The 27,348-nt window shown below is 37.2% G+C and overlaps 1 protein-coding gene across 2 annotated transcripts in view; it reads left to right on the forward strand.

Moving 5' to 3' along the window:
* The first annotated feature begins 15,275 nt into the window (after positions 1-15,275).
* Positions 15,276-27,348, forward strand: part of wdr20a (WD repeat domain 20a) — a 59,620-nt gene continuing 47,547 nt past the window's right edge. Inside the window, exon 1 of one of the 2 annotated variants that reach the window (XM_028821165.2) lies at positions 15,276-15,293. Coding sequence is in view for 1 of the 2 variants with exons in the window: in XM_028821164.2 (XP_028676997.1) it covers positions 15,325-15,588 (264 nt within the window). In the remaining variant the exon portion in view is untranslated. The other variant, XM_028821164.2, reaches the window with a different exon arrangement.

The following is a 27,348-nucleotide window of genomic DNA, read 5'->3' on the forward strand; positions in this document are numbered from 1 at the left end:
ATTCTATCAAGGCACGGGAAAGACCTATGATCTGATCGCTGGATCCATGTTTAAAGAGACTGGTATTATAATTATACATCTCTTATTTTCTTTTTTTTTTTATTTTGTTTTTATCTGGACTTTATATGTTATATGTTTATATTTTTTTTATTTTACTATACCTTAAAGTAGACTGTTTAACTTCATACCCTTGGTTTAATGCTTGTTCTACTATTTATACAATTACCATTATACTATTACAGTATGAATTACCAGGTTTATCCTAGACTAGTTTTTAAAATCACTCCCAGGGTTGTTTTTTTTTTTTTTTTTTTTTTTTTCTCCTCAATCTTAATATCTTAACTTAAAAGCGCTGAAGATTATTTCAAGCTTAAATATTGTTAATGAGAACATTTTCGGCAGATAGTATTAAGGATTTAACTGTAAAAGATATCTCTGTTTTAATTCTGTAACGCCGCTGCAGGGTGGGGTTTGTTTTGTTTTGGACGTGCTCTGTCTCTTCGTATGTCAGAGGACTGGAACATCGTGAAGTGGGGTCTAGCCTCATGTGGGGAGGCAAAATGGGGGGGTGGGGGGATAAAGGGGGGAGAGAAGGAGAGCAGGTTATATCTAATCTATTCTTATAATCCTTATAATTATAAATATCAATGCAACAACAGGCTAACATGCAACAACTCATGGGGAATCTTGAAACTAAGATTAAAACTGCCATATTACCAATTAAAACTATAAAATGACATTAAAAACTCAGAATCAATGTCTCCATGATGGGACAGTTAACTTTGTGAGCTGGAATGTTAAAGGCCTGAATCACGAATTAAAGAGAAAGAAAGTATGCTCTCACCTAACAGGCTTAAACGCTAAAATAGTATTTCTACAGGAGACCCACTTACTAACCAAGGATCAGTTCAGATTACAAAAAGACTGGACTGGCCAAATGTTCCATTCTAGCTTTATAAAGAAAACTAGAGGGGTGGGAATTCTCATACATAGAACAGTTCCATTTGTAGCATCAGAGGTAGTGTCGGACCCTGAAGGGAGATATGTGATGGTCATGTGCAACTTATATAACAGTAAAATGATTTTGATAAATGTTTATGCACCCAATGTTGATGATAAGGAATTCATGCAAAATCTATTTGCATCCATTCCCAATGTGAACACTCATAAAATTATAATGGCTGGGGACTTTAATTGTGTTTTAAATCCACTCTTAGATAGGACTCCTGTGACAGGGGGGACGACATCTAATACTGCAAAGATAATTACACAGTTTTTAAATGATCACAACTTATCAGACCCCTGGAGGTTTCTTAACCCAAACTCAAGAACATATTCGTTCTACTCACCAGTGCATTATAGCTACTCAAGAATTGATTATTTTTTTATAGATAATAATTTCCTGCCTACAATTAAATCATGCAAATATGACACAATTGTTATCTCTGACCATGCCCCTCTAGTCTTGGAGCTAAAATCAATAAGCCCCTCGTACTCGCCTCGCAGATGGTGTCTTAACCCTCTTTTATTGGCAGACGAGAACTGCACAGAATTTATATCCAAACAAATCAGCTTCTTCCTAGAGACAAACACGTCCACAGAGGTTTCTGCAGGAACACTCTGGGAAACTCTAAAGGCCTTCTTAAGAGGCCAGATTATTTCATATCTTTCCCATAGAAATAAATTAGAAACCAAGAAAGTGTCAGAGCTAAGAAATGAAATTACTAGAATAGATGAAGAACAAGCCAGGCGTCCAAGTGAAGCTCTTCACAGGAAAAGGCAGGCCCTGCATACAGAACTTAACATCTTAACAACTAAAGAAACTGAACAACTTATTTATAAGTCTAGACAGCATTACTATGAACACGGAGAAAAAGCTAATAAGCTTTTAGCTCAACAAATTCATAAACAAGAAGTTCACAATGCAATACCAGTAATCACCAACAAGAATGGAGAAGAAATCATCGACCATAATAAAATAATGCACACATTTAGAGATTACTATAAGTCTTTATATTCCACTGAGCCCAAAGAAGACAACACGCAATCTAATGCATTTCTGGATAATTCACAAATACCACAAATAGATGCTTTAAGTGCTGAGGAACTAGATAAACCTCTAACGCTAACAGAATTACTAGACGCTATAAAGTCACTACAAAGCGGGAAATCATCAGGCCCTGATGGTTACCCCGTAGAGTTTTATAAGAAATTCTCCACTCAGCTAGCTCCACTCTTATTGGTAACATTTACAGAAGCTAAAGACCACCAAATACTACCTCAAACATTTCGACAAGCATTAATCACCGTCTTTCCTAAACAAAATAAGGACTTGTTACAATGTGCATCATATAGACCAATTTCACTCCTGAATAATGATGTTAAGATACTCTCAAAAATCCTAGCTAGAAGGATGGAGAAAGTGCTGCTCTCGGTAATATCACAAGATCAAACTGGATTTATTAAAGGCCGACATCTATCTTCAAATCTCCGACGCTTGTTTAATGTTATATATTCACCAGCAAAATCAAACACCCCAGAGATATTACTATCATTAGACGCAGAAAAGGCATTTGACATGATCGAATGGAATTACCTTTTCACTGCATTGGAGAAATTTGGGTTTGGCCCGAATATTTGTGCTTGGATTAAACTACTGTATACCAGTCCAGAAGCTTCAGTTTGTATTAATAAAATTTGCTCAGACTACTTTAAACTAGAACGTGGTACCAGACAAGGATGTCCCTTGTCGCCACTGTTGTTTGCAATCGCTATTGAACCACTGGCGGTTCACTGCCGAAATTCTTATCAGATAAAGGGGATTGTCAGAGAAGGACTGGAACAGAAAATTTCTCTATATGCAGATGATATGGTCTTATATATATCGGACCCAGAAAACACTGTCCCTGCTGTTTTAACAGCACTAACAGAATTTCAAAAGATATCTGGTCTTAGAATTAATCTGAATAAAAGTATACTCTTTCCAGTGAATTCACAAGCATATAATATTAAATTAGACACCCTACCTTTTACCATATCAGATCAGTTTAAATACCTAGGGGTAAATATCACAAGTAAACATAAAGCTCTTTATCAACAAAATTTTGGCGTCTGTATGGAAAAAATTAAGCAAGACTTGCATAGATGGTCAACGCTTCATCTCACTCTAGCCGGAAGAATTAACATTGTTAAGATGAATATCCTTCCTAAACTTCTCTTTTTATTTCAAAACATTTCAATATATATCAATAAATCGTTTTTTAAACAGTTAGATTCAATAATAACCTCATTCATTTGGAACTCAAAACACCCACGTATCCGAAGAGCGACCCTACAAAGACCTCAGGCAGAAGGTGGCATGGCTTTACCTAATTTTCAGTTTTATTACTGGGCAGCAAACATACAAGCCATAAAAACCTGGACACAAATAAATGCACATACACAGGCTTGGTCTGCAATAGAAGTAAAATCCTGTAGTACTTCTTTATATTCCCAGCTCTGCTCTTCAATAAATGAAAGTTATCGCAAATATACTAATACAGTAACCCAATTGTGCTTTACTCACTCAGAATATGGAACCAAATTAGGAAGCATTTTAAGATGGAAAATCTTTTATCAGTGGCACCTCTGCAAGGGAACCACCTCTTTCAACCTTCGCAAGTATATCCAGTTTTTAATACCTGGAAAAGTTTTGGGATTAAAATGCTCAGAGATCTTTATATAGACAACATATTTACATCTTTTGAACAATTACGTTCAAAATTTAACCTCCCAGCTACACATTTCTTTTACTATCTTCAAATTAGAAATTTTGTTAAACAGAAATTGCCCGATTTCCCCCACCTTGCACCCTCCACAATGCTGGAAAAAATACTGCTCAATTCCGAGGAATCAAACACTATTTCCGTAATATATAAAATCTTATTAGAGTCCCTACCTTTCAAAGATCCAAGAGGACATTGGGAAGAAGATCTCTTAATCAATATATCAGAAAAGGAGTGGAAGGTAGCAAAGCAGAGAATTCACTCGAGTTCTATATGCGCAAAGCATAGAATTATTCAACTAAAAATTATATATCGAGCTCATCTGTCTCGCTTAAAACTGTCCAAAATGTTTCCAGGCCAGGATCCGACCTGCGAGCGCTGCAACCAAGCTCCTGCCTCACTGGGTCACATGTTCTGGGCCTGCACCAAACTAACATCATTTTGGACAAAAATTTTTAAGTGCCTCTCAGACAGCCTTAGTATCACAATCCCTCCTAACCCACTAACAGCTGTGTTTGGTGTCCTTCCAGATGGACTTGAATTGGAGAAGGACAAGCAAATGGTGATTGCATTCACTACACTCTTGGCACGCGGACTTATTTTGTTAAATTGGAAGAATCCTAATTCTCCTCTTATAAGTCAGTGGGAAACCGATGTTTTATATTATTTGAAATTGGAAAAAATCAAATTTTCAGTTAGAGGATCTATACAAAATTTTTTCAAAACTTGGCAGGATTTAATCAATATTATTTTAGAATAAGAGAAATAACTATTATTGCATTTAACTCCCTTCTCCATCTCTTATTTATATAGATATTTACTTCTCCCCTTCTTTTGTCTAATGTTGCCTTATTAAAAAGCTTAAAGAAATTTTCCTTTAGCTAAGCTCTCCTTCTCAGGGGTGGGGTTTGATTTGTTTTCAAATTTGTTGGGTTATAAATTGATCTGTTTGTATGGAATGATTACAATGAAAATTAATAGAATAAAAATATTAAAAAAAAAAAAAAAAATTTTGCAATATAACAAAAATATAAAATGATCTAAATATTACAGAAAAAGGTGTCATTAAAGTTATTTTATATTTATGAATATCATGTCTCTTATATGTTTTCAAAACTACATTTGCTGTATTTTCATATTATATTATTATTTTAACAATTTCTTAGTGATTTCTTTGTCAGTACAGTACGTCAATTATCCTTTCCCTCTTTTGTTTCCATGTTCTTTGGAAGCTTGTTTAGACCAAATTAATGAGTGAGTAGGAGTTCACTTTTTGAATAGGTAATAATAAGTATAAGGTATATGTTACAGTGGGGGACATCATGATTTTAGAGAGGCCTAGGTGGGGCATGGCCAAAAAAAGGTTGGGAACCGAGTTAGAGGGAATCTCTTTTGGTTTTTTACTTCCACTGGAAATCATGCAATAATGTTTCATTACTACCTGCATTTTAAAATGGAAATATATGATTTACTTTTGAATTTCTGAAATCATACAGCTGTCTGCTTTCTACCCCACTTATCCAATACAGGGTTGTGGGTTGGCACAAGGCAGAAAGCAATCCTGGACAGTTTGCATAATCCATAGCAAGATATTCTCACACACACACCAACACACACTCATATGGGGCCAAATCTGTGTCAGCAACTCATCAAAACTGCACATCTTTGAGACTGAAGAGTAAAACCCAAGAAGACTCTGAGAATTTGCAATACCCACACAGGACAGTTAAACCAGGGGATTGTCAAATACTGCTAACCACTGGGCCACTATGCTTTCTCTTGCTGAAATTATTTAAGAGAATATAAATTTTGGGCCAAGATCGAATTTACCAGTATTGTTACATCAGCAGTTAAGAGCAAGATTTGCTTATAAGATATGGAGGATGGATTTTTGACTTCAAATTTCATTTTTGAGGGGAATTGGAAGAACTTCTGCTTTTTAATGGATATCCTCCTGAACAAGCAACAAGTGTAAAAATGGTAAGGATAGCCACATTGACTTTGGAAATATAATGAGCCCATAATTCAAAAAGAGAGAGAAGTAAAACAGGCTGTCTTCAATTTTCATAGAGCCTTTCCCAGAGAGCCTCGCAATATGGAGACCTGGGTTCGCTTCCCGGGTCCTCCCTGCGCGGAGTTTGCATGTTCTCCCTGTGTCTGCGTGGGTTTCCTCCCACTGTCCAAAGACATGCAGGTTAGGTGCATTGGCGATCCTAAATTGTCCCTAGTGTGTGCTGGGTGTGTGTGTGTCCGGTGGTGAGCTGGCACCCTGTCCAGGGTTTGTTCCTGCCTTGCTCCCTGAGTTGGCTGGGATTGGCTCCAGCAGACCCCCGTGACCCTGTGTTAGGATATAGCAGGTTGGACAATGACTGACTGACTGAGTTTCCCAGAGAAAAACAAAATAAGACACTTTAAAAAGTATAAAAGATTAAATTTTATTAATTTAAGATTAAAAAGGGAAAACAAGATAATAGAATAGAAAACATAATAATTTGCAAGTATAATAACAGTGAGATATTAAGATATGGGGAAAAAGTCTAAAATTTCAAAGTGCCAAGATATAATATAAAACAATAAACCAGATGTTCACAAGAATTGAATTACATTAAGCAGCAATAGACAATACAGTGGAATCAGCATCAAGTTCAGAACAGTCAGCTTAGTAACAATTAAATATTGGAGTCGAGCCTAAGACTGAAAATTGAGCTTTAGTTACGATTTGAGCTTGATCAAAATAGACTGGCCAACAAACCTAAAGCGAGTTCAGCTGTGTCAGATTTGCAAAGGTGAGAGGGGGTTACATAAGATAGTAGGATTTGGGGATCACAATGAAGTTGTTTATTCAGTGCCTGGCGAGTTTAGGTAAGGGTGAGCAAGAACAGTAGGGATGTAACCAATTTACAGCTTTGTAACAAAGTAAAACATGTTCATACTGTAAAATATTCATCCTTCTCTAATGCCTTTGCTTTAGATATATTTGGATGCCTAACAAATTCACATCTTCCTGAGCACTAATCCCAAAACATTCTACAGCATGCAATCCTCTGTATGATAACTGGATGAGATTAGAGGTTTGAATGTTTTGCACCTTGCCATTAAATGTTTCAGTTGGAGATTAGAACATTATCCATTTAAGACCCTTCCAAGCTTTCAGAGTAAAGGTGGGCAGGACATTTTCTAAATTATTTTTTTCTGTACCAGGATATGGAGACAGAAAATAGTTAATCAGAGAACAGACTGACATGCATAAGCACTTATTAGGGGATCATTTTGTGTTGGCAGCAGGTGATGACCATGCAGAATCAACACAAAAAGTACCTGAGCTGAGCAGTAGACTTCAGGCACAGTGAGCAAATCAATCCAATGTACCACCATGGCACCCTAATAATAATTCAAGTTTATTACTTCATATGCTGCTTTTTGTAGTATATGTATATGTACAACTTTGGTGTATACATATAGGAAGACCAACTGAGTATCAAGGGTGAGGAAGAAGGAAATAAATTGTGTAGCATAATTTTAAGGATTCAGTTACATATCACAATAAGAGCGTGGTGCAGTAGTAGCGCTGCTGCCTCACAGTAAGGAGACTCAGATTGACATCCGTGGTCCTCCCTGTGTTGAGTTTGTATGTTCCCCCCATACCTGCGTGGGTGTCCTCTGGATGCTCCAGTTTGCTCCTACTGTCCAAAGACATGCAGGTTAGGTGAACTGGTGATGCCAAACTGGCCAGAGTGTGTTCTTGGTGTGTGAGCATGGGTTTGTTTGCATGGACTGGCATCCTGTCCAGGGTTTGTTCCTGCTTTGCTCCTAATGCTAGCTAAAATATGTTGCAGCCCACCCCAATGCGACCCTGGTCTGGATTAAGCAGTTTAGAAAATTAAATGAAATTATAAACAGAGAAAGGTAGGTCCTCATTATGGGTTTAAATGATATGACCCTAGGAATATTTTAGATAGACGCAGTGAGAAGTCAAGCAAAATGACACCTTTTATTGGATATCTAAAAAGATTACAATATGCAAGCTTTCGAGGCAACTCAGGCCCCTTCTTCAGGCAAGATTTGTTAGACAGACACAAAAAGAGTATTCAAATAAATGGAACACATCACTAGTTAGTACAATTGAAAGCAGCACCTATCGTATATAGCTTGAGGATATTATACAAAAATTAGTGGAATAGAAATGGACAAGCTGTTTTGCGCCTAAGAACCTTTTCTTATTTAAACAATTCTTATGTTCCAGTGAGCAAGCACCACACAAATGAACAGGAGTTTGACAAGTGGTATGAATTATTAGGAATTGGAAAAATCAAGATGTTTGGCTTCAGGTGATTTTTAGTTGACTGGTATTTGTTTTTTTGGGATATTTATTTTAAAGGGCTTTAGTGGTGAGCTGCAGTAGCTTCCTGGCCAAGCTGACAAATAAACAAATATCATCAGAGGTATTTAAACTGCTTTGTTATTATTATTCTTGTTGATGATGTTAGTGTTAACATAGGACAATACTACACTGCAGTGCTTAGTGGTGCTACCTCATGGGTTGATTTCTAGCCCCTCCACTGTCTGTGTTACCTGGTCTCCTGGCATTCATGTCTGTTTCCCTTTGTACTCCAAATTCCTCCCACATCTCAATGATATGCATGTTAGATTAACTGGTGTCCTGGTATTAGTCTGGTGTGAGTTTGTGTTTGAAAGCGCCTTGTAATGGGTTAGTATTCAATGCAGGTCAGAAGACCCAGTTCTGCAATCCTTAAAATAGATTTATAGATACTATTATTATTACACCTTTCACCAAGATTTAGAGTCTCTTTTTTGCTGTACTGTATTATCTGTTTTCATGTTTGTGGATGTATTACTGCCACCTACTGGAATGGCCTGAAGAAACAAATAGTTTAAACATACTATACTCATTGTTTCATTACTCATCCAAAGTTACTTTTAAGTTCAGGAGATGTTACAATTCTTCACACATTTTTACAGCTGGAGCACAGGCAAGTTGAGTGTCTTGCTTAGTGTCGTACAGTAAGTTAATATCAGGAGCTGAGCCAACAAATTGGGGTTTAAAGTCCAGTCAATACACTACTCTGCTTGCTTAGTCATGCTTTTTCTTCATCTGCTTTGTCCACTACTGGGTGCACAAGTTCAGGAGCCAGATCTGAACGTACACAGGAACTAGCCCTTAATGGGTCACCAGTCTTAATAAGAATTGAGCTTATGTATGATGTATGTCCTTGGCTTATTGGAGGAAACAAGAGTACTTGTTCATCTATTTCTGAGCCCCAATGTTTATCTAAAAGGTCACAGGGAGTTACGGCATCTGGCTGCCCTCCATAAGAGGTTGTTAGATTTGTGACCTCCTGCAACTCTCTTTGAGACCTCTTACTCGGCAGATACCATACTTCAAAAGCACCTTTTACAACAATTAGGCTTACCATTCCTGGTGGCCTCTGCCTACTCACACTGACATACAGAGTGCCCCAGTCACTGGAATCACCAGTAACCAGTCAACCCTTTAAGGTGTGATTTTGTGTACAGTTTATATATTTCATATACTACATACAGTTCATATATATATATAATATGAGGATTTTTCACTGACTTTACTCTTAAAGTGATGTTGATATGGCCCAGCTTCCTTGGCTATGGACTGTTTGCTACCATCTTTTGGTTAAGTGTTTTTGAAGCCTCTCACTAGCCATGTATGATCTCTCTCTCTCTCTGTGTCTCTACTGCACCTGTATCTTTATCTTCTTAGTCCATGATGTGTTCCCAAGTAAACTTTAAGAAGTGATGTCTTACAGTCAATGTGATACCGTATCTCCTCATGATGTTTAAAGTGGCACTATACCTCATCCTCTTTAATCCATTATAGTGCTACTGGCAACACTCAGAGCTGGGATGACCAGGCCACTCTCTTCTTAGCAACTACTTCCTGGAGAATTCCCAGATGCTTGCAGGCCGGCTCAGGGGAGATATAGTGCCACCAATGTGTTCTGGGTTTTATTTCTTTAGTTTGAATATTTTCCACCTCGTGAGCCTAGAAAAAGGGGGAAGGTTACATCAGGAAGGTCATCCATTATCCAACCTGCTATATCCTAACTACAGGGTCACGGGGGGTCTGCTGGAGCCAATCCAGGCCAACACAGGGCGCAAGGCAGGAAACAAACCCCAGGCAGGGTGCCAGCCCACCGCAGGGCACACACACACACCAAGCACACACTAAGGACAATTTAGGATCGCCAATGCACCTAACCTGCATGTCTTTGGACTGTGGGAGGATACTGAAGCAACCGGAGGAAACCCATGCAGACACGGGGAAAACATGCAAACTCCATGCAATGAGGACCTGGGAAGTGAACCCAGGGCTCCTAACTGTGAGGCAGCAGTGCTACCACTGTGTCAGGAAGGGCATCTGGTGTAAAATTTTGCTAAATCAATATGTGGACAACAATTTTGGATGATCTGCTGTGGCAACCCCTAACGGGAGCAGCTGAAAGAAGAAGGAGGAGGCACCAATTACGCATTCCAAAAAACCACCTCAACTGACTTTTCTAGATCTTCCTCATTGCTGAGCTCCTTGACCTATCACTGTGAAGGAGCCCAGCAACTCTGGAACATCGTTTTGTAAGCTTGTATTCAAGATAAGTCTGTGACCATGCAGTAGATGAGGATGGGGATATAAACTAAGTGGTAAAATAAAAATGTTGTGTACAGATTTAGCTCTTGTTTCACATCACAGTCTGAAACAATGTCTACTGCTATTGCACTAATTCATAGAGAACAGGCTTGTAAATTGACAGGTAAATCAAAAGCTTCACTCTTAGGCTTAGCTCCTGCTCCATAATCATAATCTAAAACAGCATCCACGAAAAAATTTGCTTTTGATCATGACCTTATGATCATCTCATCTCTGAGGTAAATATAAACTCTGTATTTTAATTCCATTATTAAATCATGGGCACAGTGGGTAACACTGCCTTCTCATGGACCATGGTTTTGAATCTTGAACCTAGATGTTGTCTTTGTGAAAACTGCACATTCTCTGTATGTTGCTCTCTACAGAGCTGTTTCCTGCCTTTTTACTGCCTTCTGTAGCCCTTAATTGGATTAAGTGGGACTGAGAATGTTATATTATGATGATATGTAGAACTTTTGTATAATTAACCCCCAAACCCTGTATTTATATTTGGTTTCATAATTGTCCTTTTATGTTTTCTTGAAATAAAAAGGCTCTTATACATTTTGAACTACATTACTTATCGTCAACATAATTTATTTACATTAATTTATTGGCAACATATTTTTAATCTTCTTATATAGAATTACACAGGTCTGCAAAATTAAACCCATAAAAACTGTTTTGTTCGTGAAGTTATTTTTCTTTGCATTCATGAATACGATAAAAATATATAATTAGATTGTTTCCATTGAGTAACATTAAAGCAGTCCTGCGGTGGGTTGGCACCCTGCCCGGGATTGGTTCCTGCCTTGTGCCCTGTGTTGGCTGGGATTGGCTCCAGCAGACCCCCGTGACCCTGTGTTCGGATTCAGCGGTTTGGATAATGGATGGAACATTAAAGCACAAAATTGAAAAGAAATTTCATGAAAAGTTAAAAATTAATATAGATAGATACTTTATTAATCCCAAGGGGAAATTCACATACTCCAGCAGCAGCATACTGATAAAGAAAATATTAAATTAAAGAGTGATAACAATGCAGGTATACAGACAGTCAATAACTTTGTATAATGTTAACGTTTACCCCCTCGGGTGGAATTGAAGAGTCGCATAGTGTGGGGGAGGAACGATCTCCTCAGTCTGTCAGTGGAGCAGGACGGTGACAGCAGTCTGTCGCTGAAGCTGCTCCTCTGTCTGGAGATGACTGTTTAGAGGATGCAGTAGATTCTCCATTATTGACAGGAGCCTGCTCAGCACCTGTCGCTCTGCCACGGATGTCAAACTGTCCAGCTCCATGCCTACAATGGAGCCTGCCTTCCTCACCAGTTTGTCCAGGCGTGAGGCGTCTCTCTTCTTTATGCTGCCTCCCCAGCACACCACCACGTAGAAGAGGGCGCGCCTTCTAAGGAAGTATAGTCAGCTCTGTCCTTTCTTACACAGAGCATCAGTATTGGCAGTCCAATTTATCATCCAGCTGCACTCCCAGGTATTTATAGGTCTGCACCCTCTGCACACAGTCACCTCTGATGATCATGGGGTCCATGATGGGCCTGGGCCTCCTTGGTTGTGCTGGTGTTCAGGTGTAGGTAGTTTGAGTCGCACCATTTAACAAAGTCCTTGATTAGGTCCCTATACTCCTCCTCCTGCCCACTCCTGATGCAGCCCATGTATGCAACATTTTTCTAAATTGTTCTAAATTATTTCTATATTATTTAATTATTTACCAATTTAACATAAAAGTTTTTGGTCAGTCTAGTATTTTCAAATATGTAAAGAAAACAATAATAGTTTCTCTAGTTTTTCTCACTTCTTACTTATTTCATTGAAAACTTTATTTGGTGGTCCATCATTTGTATACTTCTTCTGTTGTATTCATCCAACATCCAACAGTATTCCGCCATCAGATGGACACCCCAGTGTCCCTGGTACCTTCTTTCAATGTCTTTGAAATCCTAATGGACTTTTTAATCCTGCTGTTCATACTCACTACTCCAAGATTTTCAGGGAAAAATTCCAATTATGAATCCAAAAAGTGGACTTTGAGACACAAGTTGCAACTCAATTTCTTAAACTTAACTAATTTTTTTTTCACAATTTTTCAGTTGGAACTTTTTTTGTTACCTGAAAACATAGAAATTACTTCTTTGAATGATACTCAAGCCTTTCGTTCTAGGTTGTCCATTGCACCATCAAATCCTGCACCAGAAATCAGTTTCCTAATATTAAGTCTGGCAAAAATGCCACCTTTCAATTAAGCTTCAGACAAACCCAGAACCTTTTGGCACAAATGCACTAAACTGGTTCCATCTTTTGATAGGGTTTTGACAAACGGCTTCGTTAAACCAAGCATCATATGAAGTGGTGGTAGCAGCATTTTATCTAGATCCACCAAGTTAGGTTTTGGCACGAAACTGTAGTTATTTTCTAGCTGGCCGATCCCTCTGAAGCCAATGTCATTTCTTAGCTTTGCTGCCCCTTTCACACAAAAAAACACAGGAATTTTGTATGCCCTGACTGGTGACTCAGTAAGATACAAAGAACTTTCAGGTCCCCAACTATGAACCTTATTTTCAAATAAAATAATCGATTTGCTTTAAACATAGATTTTAATAGAAGAAAATCTTAAATTAGTACAGTATTAAAATAAAATATTGATATGTAATTAGAGTGCAAAAACAATAAAATTCTATAATTGACAGCTAAAAAATATGTTATTTGAAAAAGTGTTACATGATGGAGAAAAATGGCTTTTATTTTTTAATTTAGCACCCAAAAATGTATTAAAATCACATGAAATAATGAATTAATAACACTATGGAAATTTTTGACTTTTTCAAAATATTTGAAAAGGCAAACAATAGATTATCAGGCAAACAGTGTCTACAGATAAAGGTGATATACTTGAACAAATTGTGTATTCATTCTCATAATTTAAATGAACAAATGCAGATTTGTTGTGGGAAAAAAGTGCACTCCAGTGTTTATCAACAATTCATATCCATAAAATTAGAATCAGTTGCTCCAGATTAGGTGGAAATGACTGGAATCTCCTTAGGGAGTATGTAGATTTGAGAGGATCCCCAAATAATCAGAAATCAATCATTCCACTGTAAGGAAAATCATCTACAAGTGGTGTAGATTTCAAACAACTGCTAATTTGGACAGGCCAGCCAGGCAAATTTATCCCAAGAGCTGAACACGTAATACTAAAAGAAATCTCCAAGAATCACAGAATTTCTTTGCAGGTAACTCTTGAAAAAAATTAGTGTAAAAGTGTATGCATCTACAATCAGAAAAAAAATGCAACAAATTTGACCCACATGTGAAGTGTGCCAGGAAAAATGCCTTTGCTGTCCAAACATTAGATCAAGACTAAAGCTTGCCATTGGACATCTAGGCAAAGACCAGGCCTTCTGGAACAATGTACTGTGGTCAGATGAATAAAAGATAAGAGTTGTTTAGCCACAGTAACAGTAGACATGTTTGGCACAAAACAAAGACAGCATTTTAGGAGAAGAACCTTGCACCAAATGTGCAGCATGGTGGTGAAATCGTTATGGTTGGGGGTTGCTTGGCTACTTTAGGACCTGAGTAGCTTGCAGTCATCAAATTAAAAATTTAATTCTGTGTCATATAAAGCTGTTCTTGAGAAGAATGAAATTGAACAGAAAACAGAACTTTCAACACAATAAGTTCTGAAGCACACTAGCTAATCCACCAAGGAATGGCTCAAAAAGAAGAAATAGAGGTTTATGGACTGGCCTAGTCAAAACCATGATTTAAATTCCATTGAAACGTTGTGTGGGGGTTGAAACAAGCAGCATATGCAAGAAAACCCACAGGTATCCTGAAACAGAAGGAATTTTGCATGGATGAGTGGTCAAAAACATCACCAAGTTGACTGGTTGGAAAGTATGCAAAAGCCTACAAGAAGTCATTTTTGCTAAAGGGGCAATTCCAGGTTCTGTGGCCAAGGGTTGCCTTACTTTTTCCCAGTATACATAAATGTGACAAACGAGAGGAGACCATCCAGTCCATCTATCCAATCAGTTTAGCTAGCTAATAGCTAAGCTGTCCCCAAATGTCATACAGATACTTTATAAAGGTTGCCAACATTTCTGCGTCAATTTCATGGCTCGGCAGTTTGTCCCAGATTCCCACAAGCCTTTGCGTAAGCAAGTGCTTTCTGGCCTCTGTCCTAAATGCACTTCCATTAGTCTCCTCGATTGCGTTATTGACAGTATTCTGCAGGATCTACTTAATCAATGCCTTTGAGGATTCTGAAGACCTAGATCTGGACCCCACGCGGTCTCCTCTGCTCGAGATTAAACAGGTTTAATTCTCCGACTCTGTCAAGAGTATCAAGTCCGGGATGACTTTGATTGTTCTCGCCTGTATCGTTACATCTGTAGATACTTTTGTTGAATAAATGATTCAGAAGTAAAATTTCCCTTGTCTTTTCATTCCAGTATATTACTTTTATTTTTATGTACTGTTTGCCTGTTCAAATGTTTTGAAAACACGAACAATTTCTACGGGGTGTACTTACTTTTTAACAGGACTGTATACCTATTATTTTAACATCGCAAATGTAATGTTAAAAATATGCATGAATTCCTTAATGTTATTCCCGTAATATATCTTGACGATTCAAAGCACAAAAATAATTCCATTAACAAAATGCCAAAGCTGACGGAATGATCTTCCACTTCTGTTTAAGCACACCTCACGCGGCGGGGGGCGTGGTCTCAGTACTACTCTCCCTGTTGTCCCAAAAGGCGCACGTGAAACGCGCAATCAGCTGACAACGCAAGGGGGCGGACGGCGGTCTTTGGCAGTGCGCAGGCGCAGTGAGTAAGATCCGGGCTTGAGGCAGGATGAATGCTAATTTCCAAGATGGCGGCGGAGGGAGGAGGGAAGGAGATGAACGAAATCAAAACTCAGTTCACCACCCGGGAAGGTGTCTACAAACTCCTCACACACTCCGAATATAGCCGCCCCAACAGGGTGCCTTTTAATTCGCAGGGCTCCAACCCCGTTAAAGTCTCCTTCGTGAACGTCAATGACCAGTCAGGGAACGGGGACAGGATCTGCTTTAATGTGGGCCGGGAACTCTACTTCTATATCTACAAAGGCGTCAGGAAGGTAAACAGGACGTTGCGTTCTCACCGCCCGTGATTATGTGCGGCTGTGTGGTCTCCTGAAATTGGCCATTTGGGAATGCAGCCGTGGAGGTGCACAGGACGGGGGAGGGGGGCATGCTGTGGGTGACGCAGTTCAAAGTGTCTGTCAGCGTGTTTGTGTTTGGAGTGTTCTAACGTCCCGCTTTTCCTTGAGAGACAGGATCGCGCGTGACAGCCTGTACGGGACCTGCGCGTGCGTTACTGCGTGTGTTCACATACTTGTACACATGGGTCGAGGGGGCTGTGCCAACCATACTGCCCCCTCTACCATTGACAGACCGGTGTAGGACCAGGCAGGTTTCCTATGCCTAACCCCATAGTTCACAGTGGTGGTGTATGATAGGATGGTAGTGTTCAACCTTTTCTGCAGTCCTGCTGTAAAAAACGGACAATAGAAGAACTTGTGCTAGTGATGTTAGTATAGGATGTTTTTATTATTTAACTTTACGTGATACTGAAAATCCTGCGTTGTATGTTGCATTCTATTTTACGTCTGTTAAACTTTATTTACTATACAATCTATGATGACAGCAAGTTGTCCGTCTACTTCACTGCATATTCGGTTCAGTTAATGTATCTTTATCTGACATTTGTGATATCTTTTTAAACATTGTTTACCTGAAATTTATCTAGTGTTAAATAATTTTTTTGAGAACTTTAATTTCTCACTTTGAACTGGAGTTGTTTGCTTTTGAAAGTGCTTTATTTCACAGTCACTTACATTGAGTGCCCAAAGTTCGATTATGCCAGGGAAAATGCTGTGATTGATGTTTCTGTGTTGCAGCTCCACATTTAAATCCTCATCCCTTTTCTCTAGTTTCAAATCCTAGCCTGTTTTTTGGCCATGTGGAGTTTGCACATCCTTCCAATGTTATTTTGGCATCCTCTTACATCCCAAAGACATGGCAGCTAATTGATTGGTAACTGTAAGATTGGGGGACCTGTGTGAGTGCATATGGGTGTGTAAGTATTTGCACTTTTATGGATAGGCTCCTGCGGTGGACTGGCGCCCTGCCCGGGGTTTGTTCTTGCCTTGCGCCTTGTGTTAGCTTGGATTGGCTCCAGCAGACCCCTGCAACCCTGTGTTAGGATATAGCGGGTTGGATGATGGATGGATGGATAGGCTCTCCAGCCTGTACTGGATCTAGTCTTGTATCTGAAAGGCCCTGAACCTGAGTGAGTCTGATAGAAAAATGTGCATTTTGAAAAGTAATTGAATAAGTTAATTTTACTCTACTAGCTGCTGGTGTGACGGATCACTTTATCAACATTGAAAATGACATGACTGTGTTGTTGTTGTTTACACTTTTGCCTATAAATATAGCAACAGGTCACATCACTGCTAGAGGTTTTCCGATGATTCTGCACTTACGTATAGCTTGTATTGATAAGGGGAATGAGACAGAGGATGGGAGGCAGGTGGAGAACTTTGTTTCTTGGTACCAGAAAGAATTTTCTACAACTTAACATCAGCAAAACCAAAGAACTGATTGTTGACTTAGATTTTTGTGTTTATACCCGATCGCTTTTCAGGGAGTGGATGTAGAGGTTGTGCATTATCACGAGTATTTGAGGGTCCACATCATTGACAGATTGGACTGATCTCATAACACAGAGAAACTATATAAGAAAGGGCAGAGCAGATATTTTTTTTCCTCTCCTAATAGAGGACTTCCTTTGACGTGGTTAAGTGGCATCCTTCACATACTGCACAACTCTCTTTTGGTCTGTGCGATTTTTTTTCAATGCTGCGGTGTGCTATGCTGGTAACATCACTTCAAAAGAGTCCTACTGAATCAACAAGTTAATTAAAAGAGCAGACACCGTTATGGGATGCACTCTGGAACCCCTGGAGGTGGTAGTGAATTAAAAAAAAAAAACTTGAGTGCAACTATGAACAATGTTACACATCTTCTCTTTGACACACTAACACTGAGTACTTTCAGACAACAAATTAATCACCAGAAGTGTCAAGAAATGATACTGGGGCTCCTTCCTACCAAAATGCCTTGTTATGACTGTAACTGCCAAATCATAGTTTTTCTTTGCATTTAGTCATTCTGGTATGTATATGTATATAAATACATGTGTATACTTATAAAGCCAATTTTCCCTCTGGATACAAAGTTGTGTATCTAGTACACCTTTATTGGCAACCCTTTTTTTCCTAAAGAGCAGAATGCTGGCTTGGACAGTGAGACTGGAACAGCATTTTTTTTTTTAATATTTACACGCACAAAAAGTTGGTGAAGGTGTTTTACATTCTCGGTAAGATGAATTCATTCCATTTACTGGAGTAGTTACAATTTATTCCCAAGCTGAGATTTCTGCTTTGCACTAGCCTCATGATTATTCCTAATATTTTTTAATATCTCATGAGAGTGTTTGTCCTGTGCTTAATTTTATTTTCATTGAAAAGTGTACATATAATATGCTGCATTAAGAACGTTCTAATGTCATAGGAACTTCTTTCAAGTATTTGTGCATGATTAATTTGTGTCTTATTTTTATTCCGAAATCTGAATTAAGTTCATATTACCATGAAGCTTCATTTGCTAGTTAATTCTCCGGTATTGCAGTCATTTTATGAGGTACTGTATTTGTATGGAAGGGAAATGTAATGCAGTAAGAGGTAGTAATAGTGCATTGATTTCATCCCTTTACCTTTAAATGTTTAATAGAATAATGCATTTAAATTTTACTTTATTAAGGTTTCACAAAGTTATGTTCTTTATGTTTGTATTATTTTCTAATTCTGGGTATTTTGCTTTTTAATTTTGGGTTTAAATACACTCTTTGCAGCTGCACCATAGTAGATTTTAGCATGTAATTTCAAAAGATGATGTCTGTCAGGTGTTTTAGTATGGTTTAGCTCTAGTATGGTAATACAGGAAACCATAAACCTTCTTTAACAATCTTTCTGTCAAGAGGATTTATCTAAAACTACAGTGGTAGTAATCATGCTTACATGAACATATTCATGTTATACACTGATAAATTGTTTTTATTATGGGTTCAAGTGGCAACATCACTGTGCTGAAATAAGTTAGAGTAGGTAATAATAATAGATTTTATTTATATAGCACTTAATCACTTCAACATACTTTCATCACAGTCTGGTTCCTGGTCTTGTTCTTTCCCTGTAGTTGATGTGCTCTTCCAAAGTTTATATTGTTCAGGGTATGGTTTGCCCTGTAGCTGTACAAGTACCTGTGAATTTGATTTTTGACTGTAAGGATATGTCTCGCCAGCAAGTTCCAATGTACCTTCCATTGGACTGGGTTGTTTGCCCAGTGTTGCCAGGGTAGCTTTTGTTTTCCCCCATCCGTGGATCTCTTGGTATAAAAGTGTATTTTTTGAACTTGTCAGGAGTCAATAGAAAAATTCGTAATTACAAAACCTTAAATATCTTCTATTGAGTTCCAGGACAGAAAGACGACACTTAGATTTTAAGGCAATGTCTTTTGTAAAAATCTAACAGCCTTGACATGTAGTTCCCAATGAGTCTCGATTCTGGAGTGGATTGGATCAGAAGGTGGGAAGCAAGAGGGAGCTATTACGTTGTACCCCAAATGTTCACTGCCATACCTGGCAGCAGCTCCCTTTCTCACTAGTGATACATATGTTACATGTTGAGAATCACTGTGTCGAAGATTTAGTGATGAAAGTATCATCATAGAGGTAGTGTTATTCAAACATTCCGGCATCAAAGGTGGCCAGATACTATTAGCATATAGAGCTACCAAGAGATCTGGAAAGAGAGAACAAAGAAAATAGAAGTTATTAGGAACGGGTAAAATTATACTGAGGGCCACGCAATACTTTTATTCTATAAAATCAGCCACATATGCCCATGTGAACAAATGCAAATCGTAAAATAGCTTTAATGTTTGTCAACAAATGCATTATAAATAGGTCAGAATAAACTTTTTAGAAGTTCTTTTTACATGCTTCATACATCTCTGTTGATAAATTATTCTAGATTTTGGGTGCATAAGGCCAAAAAGCAAAAGGCCACCTAACCAGTCCTTTTGTGCTTCATTCTCAGGAAATTTTTTTTTTTTTTTTTTTTTTTGGAGCAGTTTTAATTTGCATTTGTATAACTTAACTAAGCATACATGTTTGTTTCTGCTGGATTTTCTTTCATTGCTCTTGCCTTATGAGGTCTACAAGTTTAAAAGCATACTAGTATCTATAATTACAGTAGAAGGCTGGTCTGGCTCAGTCAGACATGAGGTGGCGCCAGACTATTTGAAGAAGCGATACATTGGGCTGTGTGTGTATGTACAACAGACTTCGAACGTATGCTGACCTCTTCACTTTTTTCACATTTTGCTATGTTGCAGCATTGTGCTAAAATGAAACTGAAATTTTAAGAGATCTTAGTATAAGGTTGCAGCATGGAGTATTGTGGGGAAAAAAAAAAGAAAACTGGAGAGGTCTACATCCTTTCTGAATCCACTGTGTGAGTGTACACACACACACCGTACGGCCAAATGTATGTGAACACCTCTCCAAACTTAGTGTTTCAGTCTCACCCATTGTTTTCAAGTATATAAAATCAAGCACATAGCTATGCAATCTTCATTGACGGACACTGACAATGCAATAGGTCATACTGAAGACCTCTTTAAATGTGGCCCTATCATAGGATGCCACTGTTTCTGTAAGTCCATACATGAAATTTGTGCTCTATTAGATCTGCCCTGGTCAACTGTAAGTGCAAATATTGTGAAGTGGAATGATCTAGGAGCAACAACAGCTCCTCCACAAAGTGGTAGACCATACTAACTCAAGAGGGCTATCCAAAAGCTATAGCAGTATCCTAGGACCTTTGAGGCATTACAGTACCTTTCAGAATATGCTTTCTTTAAAATTCAGCCATTCTGTCCCAATAGCGCAGTTCTTGGAGAACATCAACCACATAGCACCCATTTATTTAATCAGACATCCAGATGGGATGGGACTATTCTTTGACACTCCTTGTGGCCTCAAGTTCCACTTTTCTTTCATTCTTTGTTCTGTCTCAACTGTTGCTTTTAACAAAACATCTTTTTGAGATATTAATGTTCATCTCATATACTCCAGGGCACCAGTATTCTTGCTTTACTGTACTATCTCTTACTTTCCACACCATTTTCAGTCTGAATATTTTGTTGTTTGTTTTTGGCAATTCCTGTTATAAAACAACCTGTTTAGCTGTTCGGTTACTTCTCATTTTACATAGAGTTCTAAACCAAAGGAGTCCATGCTTTCTTACTTAATTCTCACAGACTGTCATTAAATTATCTTCCTTACTCTTTGATTTTTTTTTTTTATGTACTGTCAACATGATTTTGTGTAGCTTTCTATGACATTAGTCTGTCACATCAAGTTTCATTTATGTTATCTTCATCTGTCATGTCTTCCTCTCTTCAATGTAAATTATCATGACATTTGCTTTATATAAGTAGTATAGTTATGTTTTAATATATGCAATGAAGGACAAGAATGTGGCATTGTTTTGACCTGACCATGACATATATCTTAAACCTGAAAAATTAAGACAGAATTGCTATTAAACATCATCTCCATTGCAAAATTGCTATTAATATGCTAGCACTTCGGTCATATGTAATTTGGCAATTTTTTTGTGTCATTTACATAGTTTATTCTTTTATGTTGGTCTCCAGTGAGACCGAGGCTTGAAGCACTTGTATGGATTAATAAATACAACAACCAAGCTGAATTGCTAGATTTCTGAAGTTTGTCAGACATAAAAATTAAAGTTCAGTATCTTCTATTCAATTAAAAACCTATGCATTCATATAAATATGTATATACATATTCACAGTTTCATATTGATTATTTCAGATTATTCTTTATTTTAGTGTTTGTGCACAAAATAAAATTAATTCATTTTTGAGGCAGCAAAAACCTTTAAGAAATAGTGTTCCCTTATTGTAGAGTCCACTCAAAGTTTGAAGTATTATAAACTGTACCTCACAAAACTTTCATTCGCACAGCATTCTATGCAGAACCCCTGTAGACAAAGTGTCTATTTTCAGAGCTTTATTTATGCTTGGAACAAGGTGGTCTTCATATGTTGGGCTAGGTGTCAGCAGTGTCCTGATTCTATTTAGTTTCGATTCACAAAGTCCAATATACAATATCAATTTTATCTTGATTGAATTAGTGTGTACTGATATATTTGAAGTGCTGGCATTTTTAGAGATTACAGAGAACATGTATTAAATTTCAGGAACTCTTTATATGAAGGGTGTCTACATAGTGACTTCATAACATATGGATAAGCATGGAATGACATTTAAGAAGCAATACTTAATTAGTAATGAAAAGTTAAAATCAGTATTTATAACTTGTGGAACAAAATATTGCCCTTTTTAAAAAAAAAAAAAAAAAATCGGAGCACTGCACTCATTCAGAATTCACCATAATTTAACTAACATTCCCCCACGCATGTTATGGGGGCTCCTTGTTTTAATACAATGCATTGACATCTACTTTATAAAACATCTGTATCATCTTGTGAATAATACTGTTATAAAATATATTGCTTCTTAATAAATATTCAGTAACATATTCATGTGTTACCCAAGATTATTCACCTATTGGACATTTAAAATAATCTTGAATTAGTCAAAATTAAACATACAGCCGGAAGGCTTGTGTCTTTCAATAATTCTACAAGTTACACATATCTTCAGTTGCTCGTGTGTAGCAGTCTGATTAATCAGTTTCAAAAATGTTTCCTCACAGTATCTCCTCGGACAAAAAGGAAGCATTTTAAAACGAGGATCTAGAACTGATGCAAGTTGACAGGGGCATTGAATGAATGGAACATAAAAGACAAAAGAACAAGCCATCATGACTGACAACGTCACTAATATGATCCGTGCAGTACAGCTTATGGAGCTACTTCACGTTGGCTGCTTTGCACACACACTCCTATTGGTATCACAGGCTGCTCTGAAAATTCCAACAGTTGTATGCTTGTATGGCTAGGTGAAGCATGTTGCAAACTTTTTCCATCGTAGCAGTACAACTAGCCATGTGCTTAAAGAGAAGTAATGTTTATTGGACTTGCCAACACGCAGACTTGGGATTGATGTGGTCCCATGATGTAACAGCATATTGAAACGCTAGAAAGGTTTTTGGAACAACAGCCAGCCATCTTAGAAGTGAGGTTGCTCCCAGTGTGAGTGGCATTCAGTGATGTTATCTGCAACACATCTGGCACAGGTGTCCAGTCGTTTTTAATGTAGTGACATGAGAGATGTTGTGATACTTTAAGAACTTCATAATGCCTAGGTACTATAACTTCACTCATTTACTTTCTGTTCGGTATATAGCATAATGCAGTTCCAAAACCTGTATCATTTGTCGAAAGGCCTTGTCCTCAACAACAGTGGAGGGTCTCATCTTTACAAATAACTGCTATAGATTTTATTTTTTTGGGCATTAGGTGAATTAAATAGAAGCATGGAGCCAAATACTGTCTCCAGTGCAGATTTTTTAGGCTCTACTCGTTTGAATGTCGACTGAGGTTATGTTTCTGGGTGTAATCGAGATAAATGATTTCTCAGATTTGTTGTGATTTGCACAGCTTACATAGGGCTTTACTTTTATACAGTTGTTCTTTATCAGTGCACTGTTTTAATCCATATTACGTCCACACATCTGATTTAAGTGGAGACATCTACTAGATCAGACGGCAAAAATGAAGATGAGCACAAATATACATATAACAATTGAGTAGGCTAGAGATTTGCAAGATTGATCTTGAAATTTTAAGAATCTGTAGTGAATCTTTTTAAGAAAAAAATAACGATTAATCAGAACATTGATATTTTTACCCTGGCCTAATCGTATTAGTCAGCTGACAAACAATTTAACTGTGACATCTTATGGTTTCGAGTATTAAAGCTGCCTTTGAAGCCTTTTTATTTAATGAATCACCTCAGAAATGCTGTTATCAGCAAATGGTACACCAAAGATTATCTTCACCTCAATATTTACTATTCTGCCGACAGAATCCATTGATAAAAGCATAGTTTTACAAATAATGATTTTATTAATTGATATTTAAAGATGCATCTTAAATCCGTATGTTCATGACAGACCAAGTATATTTGAATCCTATAGATTTACCCTTATTTTTCATTTTATAAGCAACTTTTTTTTTGTGAAGGATACAGTGGTTTTGTACTGTCAGTGTGGTGATGTGTTTTCTGTAAAATTTAAGAAACGTCTTGAGCATATTGCAGAAATGTTTTTTTTGATATTTTTTTTATTAATAAAGTAATCCTCTTGCATAGTAGAAAAGAGAATATTAATGGACATGAAACTTTCTTAAATGGTGTATTTTCTTCTTTCATTTGCATAACATCACTAATTTATACACTTTTTCACTGTAATTCTTGGTATCTTCAGAAAAATCAAATCATAATATAGAATTAAGATTACAAAAAGTACGAAGTGTTTTTTTTTTTTTTTTATTGGACAATAAAAGATAACATAAAACTTGGCAAACTTTAGCGGTAGAGTACATTAACATACAGTATTGCTCATTTGGCACGTAATTTGTTTTTCTTTGGCCGTAAGTATAAGAACACTGTAATCCATGCACTTAAATCTTTGTCAGTTTGGAAGGTTTTATGGACATGCTTATTATGAATTTATTTTATTAAGTGACATATAGAATAACCAGATTGTATAAACAATATGATATTCTCCAAGTATAAATGTTTTGAGTGGGGTGCATGAGTTTTTGTATACAGCAGCATCATATATTGTTGGTTGAGCCACAGAAGGATTTTTTTACTTCTGCAATCTTAATGTACATCATGTAAGAAAATCCTCTGAGTCATATTGAGCTTGTACCTGTGCACAACAGTACAGAAGTGATTAAGGAGACTAATAGGATGTTTTGTTACATGGCTCACTGTGTCAAGTACAAATTAAAGGAGATTATGCTTAAGCTGCACAGTTCTCTTGTACAACCTCCTCTGCAATGTTGTGTGCAGTTTTGTTCTGTATATTGCAAAAAGGATATCGGAGCTAGATAAAGTCTGGAGACGAGCTACTAGGCTTATTCAAGGACCTCAGGGTATGAGATACAAGACAGAAGTCTTTTTAGTTTAAACATTTGGATATATGGAAATTACATTAGAGAAATATTTAAAATTGTGAAGCAATATTTTATGGTAGGTGCCATCTGTTACAATTAAATGAGTTATTCAGTAGGAAGATGAGGGCATAGATTAAGTGTTGCTTCACACAGAAAATAGTGATACATGGAACAAGTTACCAGACAGTGCAATATACAGTATCCAGGTTTCTTTTTTATTCAAGTAGGGGAATATACTTTGGCAAGCTAGGTTGGCTGAATGGCCTACTCTTGTCAAAAAAGTAGAAAAGACTAGTGTGTTTTTTGTTCTCTATTCATGGTTATTTCACACTCTGTTGCGTTTGGAATATTCCTGAATAACTTGTACTTTTCACTTTTGTAGGTGGATTTTGTTTATAGAAGTACTTTGCGCAAAACTGAATTATTATAGCTTAAATTCCATGATTGCCCACATCTCTTGTTTCACAAATAGTAGTGATAATTTTATACACGACTCTAAAGTAGATTTCACACTAGCATTCACATTGACTTTAACATTAAAACTGTACACTTGTTTGTTCTAGTTGACAATATTAAAAAAACTTGAACACGTACACGGCAGAAAAGAGAATCCCCCATTATGAGTCTTCCACAGTGCAGCGCCTCAAAAAGTGAGTCTTTTTCCAGTTGTTCTAAAATGTAGATGTTTCTATACAGGGTAGAGCACTAACGCTTTAGCCTAAGTAATTAACAAATATCTGCCTTTCAAAAAGCTGGCTTCATTATCATAAGCCGTTAGGAGTTGCACATTCTAATTCCCCCCCACCTCGAAATGACACAAAGTACTTGCCACCATAATATATGCTGATTAATAAGCAAGCAACTACAATTCTTTTTTCATCTTCTGCATCTTATCACAAGGTACCTCACCACTTGCAGACTTTATTTTTAATGTGTTGTGGAGGCTTTCATCTTGCATCTGTTCTTTCAGGAAAAATAAGTCTGTGTCTAAAACATGTCACTTGTAAACTTTCAGAATGTTAGTAAGAAATAAATGTATATGAAAAAAAAAACACAGTTTTTGCCTTTTTTCCAGCAACCCCCTTAATGAATGAAATAGCATTCAGAGAAGCATGAATATTATGTCAGTTTCGTTATATGTGGCCAGGCAATCTAGCATAATAGAAGTTTTCATATTTGTTGGAGTCATTTGCAGTTATTTTAGGTTAACAAATAAAAAAGCACAAAACTTATGCCTGACTGAAGTTCTAACTTAGTTAGACATGTGAGTGAGAATGAGTAAGTGACAAGTGGTAGAGTGCATGTACAGTATTCTTGTGGACTTCACATATGACTATGGGCCAAATCAGGAACAAACTTTCATTCAGTAGAGATCCTTTGTTGTCTATTACCACTATAAAACTACAAAAATATTTTTTTTATATGTTTACAGTTTTTTTTTTTAATGTTATGTTTTGTGTCATTGTTTTCATGCTACATTATTGGCAAATTGGGCACTTGTTCTGTTATAATGCTGACATTTGTAATTAACAGTAGATCACAATATTAAACATTTCAAGATTAATCATTACAATTTTAAATGGTAATTATGGTAATGGGTAATTTTTAAAAGCTTGCCTGCTTGTTTAAGGTTACAGAAATGTTAGAAGTAACCAAGTGTGATTCTGATCAGTTTACTGATGTGTTATTGCAAAGGGCAGGTAACCAAATACCAAAGTTTGTTGTTTTTTACTTCATATTATCACAATGCTTAAATCTACCTGAAATGAGGTAGAGATATAAAATTCTGAAAGTTTTAAACATCCAATCCAGGGTTTGAAATTTGGCTTGGAGTTGAGGGTATCCTGCACAAATTTAGTTATTCCCTCACATGTGTGAATTTTGTGCACAAATGTATTTGGTAGGCAATCTCTCTTGCTTGTTGCAAGAATGTTCAACGTGTTTTTCAAGTCACTACTTGATAATTGTTCCTTATTTATTTTTTATGAATTTTTCTTCATTGTTTTTTTTAAGCTGATGTGTACAGGATATCACCTACCTGTTGCAATTGCTGTGGAGTGGAGAGTACAGCTGCAGAATTTATTAATTTGATTGGCTGTTCAGTGAAGTGCAGGAGCGAAGGACATACAGTGTACGATGCCCAGTGTTTAGACCAGGGGTCTCCAACAAGTCGCTCGCAAGCTACCGGTAGCTCGTAAACCCTTTCCAAAGCTCGCCAAATCCCACATAAATTTGAAAACTTGATTAGTCAAATTAGGGGTGGGCGACCGTTCCAAAATCATGATCCACAATGTGAATTACAATCTGTCTTTTTCAATATGGCATACACTTAAGAGAATATCCGGACTCAAACTCATCAAGACCTAAGTAACACTTTATTTTAAATATCAAACAAAGTTGAATTCAATTGTTCTCTCGTTTGTTAGTTAAGCGGAGTTAAGGAACACGCCCTGAAGCTTGCAAGTGAGTGAGAAGAATCCATCCCACCCTCAACCGGCCGGCTGTGGATTCACGCTAATAAATCGGTACCGCAAGCGAACTGTGATACATAGCGAAATCAGAAAAGTCACAGAATCAACTGGAATGTTCAAA

The sequence above is a fragment of the Erpetoichthys calabaricus genome, chromosome 16, assembly GCF_900747795.2.
Source record: "Erpetoichthys calabaricus chromosome 16, fErpCal1.3, whole genome shotgun sequence".
In the NCBI taxonomy this organism is placed as follows: domain Eukaryota; kingdom Metazoa; phylum Chordata; class Cladistia; order Polypteriformes; family Polypteridae; genus Erpetoichthys; species Erpetoichthys calabaricus.